The sequence below is a fragment of the Punica granatum genome, chromosome 7 (assembly GCF_007655135.1).
Source record: "Punica granatum isolate Tunisia-2019 chromosome 7, ASM765513v2, whole genome shotgun sequence".
NCBI lineage: Eukaryota > Viridiplantae > Streptophyta > Magnoliopsida > Myrtales > Lythraceae > Punica > Punica granatum.
Window position 1 is genome coordinate 8,857,797 of NC_045133.1, and position 3,588 is coordinate 8,861,384.

The 3,588-nt window shown below is 39.4% G+C and overlaps 1 protein-coding gene across 2 annotated transcripts; it reads right to left on the reverse strand.

The window, feature by feature from the left end:
* Positions 1-2,021, reverse strand: LOC116215288 (guanosine deaminase-like). Of its 2 annotated transcripts, none has more exons than XM_031550933.1 (5): positions 1,866-2,021; positions 1,293-1,352; positions 919-1,109; positions 465-569; positions 1-358 (listed from the first exon to the last, which is right to left on the reverse strand). In XM_031550933.1, exons 1-5 carry the CDS (start codon positions 1,879-1,881, stop codon positions 170-172), a joined length of 561 nt encoding a protein of 186 aa, XP_031406793.1. In that variant the 5' UTR covers positions 1,882-2,021; the 3' UTR covers positions 1-169. The 2 variants fall into 2 exon arrangements, with proteins under 2 accessions (XP_031406793.1, XP_031406792.1); XM_031550932.1 differs by lacking the exon at positions 1,866-2,021 and adding an exon at positions 1,612-1,824.
* Between the last annotated feature and the right edge of the window lie 1,567 nt (positions 2,022-3,588).

Below are 3,588 nucleotides of genomic sequence, written 5' to 3' on the forward strand. Positions count from 1 at the left end.
TTAAAGTTTGGAGTTTGGAAATATCCTTCCATAGCGAAACGACGGTTGAAAGATCATAGCAAATTCCATGAGTAATCCACAACAACTTATCGGTGTAATTGGTCATGTCTAAACAACCAAAGACGAGCTACAACGATGATTTGTCGCATCTGTAGCTCGAGCTTTGACATCAGTACATGGGAAACTTGGCCTTGGTCTTCTCGAAGATTTGTTCCGCAATAACAGCTCCCGTGCCATCAGCTTGCTTAATCTCAAGGCAAGCTTTCTGATAGAATCCAGTCCCTCTCAATGCATCCGCAATGAAGTCATCAAACCCGATTGCAATAGCTGCTTCAGCCTTTGCTCCATAAACCAACCTCTGTCGCCAAAGAAGATCAATGAAATACGCAAAGCAGGTGGGAATGTTGAACACCACGTTAAATATGATACTAGCATAAAGAGAGAGAACAAAGTCAAAGGGGCACCTTAAACCGAGCCAGATGAATTGCGCCGAAGCACATTGGGCAAGGCTCACACGAGGCGTAAATTTCACAGTTCGAGAGCTCAGTTTGATTTAACTTCTTGCTCGCCTGTACCCATTAAATCCATTTCAAGTAAGAAGACAAACCAGTGGGAGATATAAGCACCAAGGGTGATGAATTCGCTGGACGAATCTCAAGTGCAATCAATTGTAAGGTAGAATCACACGGAAGAAGATCTATGGCAGATAAAAGAATGTCGATTTGGAAAGTTTACTTGGCCACCAGCTCACAAGAGTTTAGAAACCGGAGCTGTCTGGAAGCAGTTCAAAATGGCTATACTGGGTTTGGAAATAAAATGGTGCAAGAGTACCAGCCCGACAAGTTCCTATCGAGTCCTGATTCATTAGAATCTTAATTCCTGAGATTCATGAATGATTGCATACAGCTTAATTCTAACCTCTCTGATTGCAGTGACTTCAGCATGTGCAGTTGGGTCAGTGTTCCTTAATACCATGTTGTGGCAACTGACGATGACCTCGTTGTTACTAACCACCACTGCCCCGAAAGGACCACCATCTCCACATTCAACTCCTCTATATGCTTCCTCCACAGCTCTCGTTAAGAACTTGTGGTCTCGATCCAGAACAGCTGCATATAATAGCGGGCAAAGGATTTAAGAGGAACCCATGGCAATGACCAAGCATGAGCAATGATGCTACCGAGTGACAGGAAACAGGATTCCAGGATCGGCTTTCGGAAGAATATACTGCTTATGCAGTCTCAGACCGACAGAGAATACAGAAAAAGCAGAATCGAATAATTGCATTTTACCTTCTTGGTGGCCAGGGAATGCGGAAGCCACAGAAACCTTCCCATCCTTAGTTTCCACAACTGATTGAACAAACAATAACCCGACACAACCGTGAGAAACATCAAATATTCCAAAACACCCGGCAGATATCGTGAACAGAATCACATGCTAATATGCTTCTATTGCTTACAAAGTCAAAAACCGGGCACATAAGATTGCAAATACGCGTAAAGAAAGATCGACAATGGTTTCCTAACGAGTTTCCAATGTAAGGCAAACTCATCAACATTGGGAAATAGTTAAGTTTACAACGACTATGAAAATGGGATTTGAACCAACTTGATGATGGCGTGGGAGTACTCATGAGTCATGGCAATAAGCATAAGACATGAACGTCCATTCGTCGGCTTATGTTACTGAGAAATAACCAGAAAACAAGCAAGCAGGGCATGAAGACGTGCAAAGACATCAAAGGGATCATCGTGTGGTAATCAACTACCCACAAATCGTAATAGGTAAAAGACATTAAAGCTCAAGATCACAAGAGTAAGAGGCGAAAGCACTCTCTGGATATACAGAATGAATGGCATCACCATTAGCCTCTTCCATGCTCAAAGGTCAAGCTCGTGGGAAAGGAGGAGAGTGAGAGAGTAGCCAAAGAATGGAGAGGGAAACGGGTAGAGAGAGAGAGAGAGAGCAGAGCAGAGGGAAGAGAAGCGTGACAGACCAGATGACGACGGTGGAGGAGACTAGACGAGACGTGGACGGGTGGACATGATTCGTGGCAGCAGGCGGAGAGGTAGGTTTTGATTTTTGTTCAGATTGGTCCTTGATTTATGTGATATTTCCGACTAGAGTAAACTAATAATTTGGTCCTTGAATTATCGGGATTACATCATTTGGATCTCTGAGTTTTTTTCCATCGCTTAGATTCCTGAGAGATCAACTACTAGGTTCCTAGTCACATTAGTTAGGTCCATATGCTCATTAGTTGGGTCCCTGACTTATTGAGTTACATCTATATAGTATTTTGTTACATCATTTGAGTCCCTAATTATATCAGTTGGGTCTCTGCGATTTTCTGTCTTAATTTCGTTAAATTGGATTAGGTGCCTAAGTGATGTAACGAACTCATATGGCCGTTTATTCTTTTTTTTTTTAATTTTGAAATATTTATTTTCTTTTCTTTCTCTCACTTTTATACTATATCTTTTCGTCCTTTCCCTCCCATTTCAATTTTTTCCTCTGAATTCTCCATCTTCTCTTATTTGTTTAACCCTGCATGAAGGTCTCGCTCCTGCTGGTATTGATTGTGGTGAAGATCCTCTATTCCCATGAAAAGTGACACGATTGAGGTCGATCATAGAGGACGACTATCCATGAAGAATTAGGTGTCTATTATAGGAATGTTTGCTGGAGCTTAAATTGGATTTTATAACTGTAAAATTTTGTATGAGAAATATTATACAGAGAAATGATTTTGGGTGGGGCAAGTGGGTGGTTTTTCCTACCCGCAGCCCCCACCATTTCCCTTTATTTTTGTTTTGTAATTTTCTTTTAATTTTCCCTTTTTAAATCTGATCAGCAAAAATTATCATGTAATTCGACCTACGCGTTATATCTCATGATTGATACCACGTAATTCGATCGATGTGCTATGCCAAACGATTAGATCGTAAGGTTGACACGTTATGCCTTTTTAGTAATTCAAATTCAACCCCAATTAGTAGCCACGTAATTTGGTCAACATGTTATGCCAAATGATTCGATCGTTAGGTCAAAACTTTATCCCTTTTAGTGTTTTCGAATCTAACTCGGATAAAGTACAACGTAATCCGGTTAACGTATGAAGCCAAATGAACTGATCATAATCCTTTTTTATTTTCATTTTTGTAATTTTTATTTTCTTAAAAATTCCCCCTTTGTCAGCGTTTTTTAATCCGATCCAAATAAGATACCATGTAATTATATCACTCTTTATGTCAAAATACGATTGTAAGGTCAACGCATTACACCTTTTCAGCATTTTTAGATCTGATCCCAATAAGGTTTCACGTAATTCGATTAATGCATTATATGCCAAATGATCGATCGTTAGGTCGAAAACGCCTTTTTAGTGTTTAAAAATATGACTTCGATAGGGTACCATGTAATCCAGTCAACACGTTATGCCAAATGATTCGATCGTTTATAATCAGACTATTTTTAAAAATGCATTTACCCCAACATTTTTTTAGAAAAATTTAAAAAAATTCTTATTAGAAGTACTAGATATACTAATTACGATATATGTAATATTCTTTTTCAAATTTTATT

What these genes read in the sequence shown, in the direction of transcription:
- LOC116215288 (XM_031550932.1), bottom strand. Translation starts at nt 1,636, where the DNA reads ATGAGTACTCCCACGCCATCATCAA. An exon ending in AAGTCACTGCAATCAGAGAG is followed by an intron (nt 570 to 918) that starts GTTAGAATTAAG and finishes TAATGGGTACAG; the next exon opens with GCGAGCAAGAAGTTAAATCA. An exon ending in TTCATCTGGCTCGGTTTAAG is followed by an intron (nt 359 to 464) that starts GTGCCCCTTTGA and finishes CTTTGGCGACAG; the next exon opens with AGGTTGGTTTATGGAGCAAA.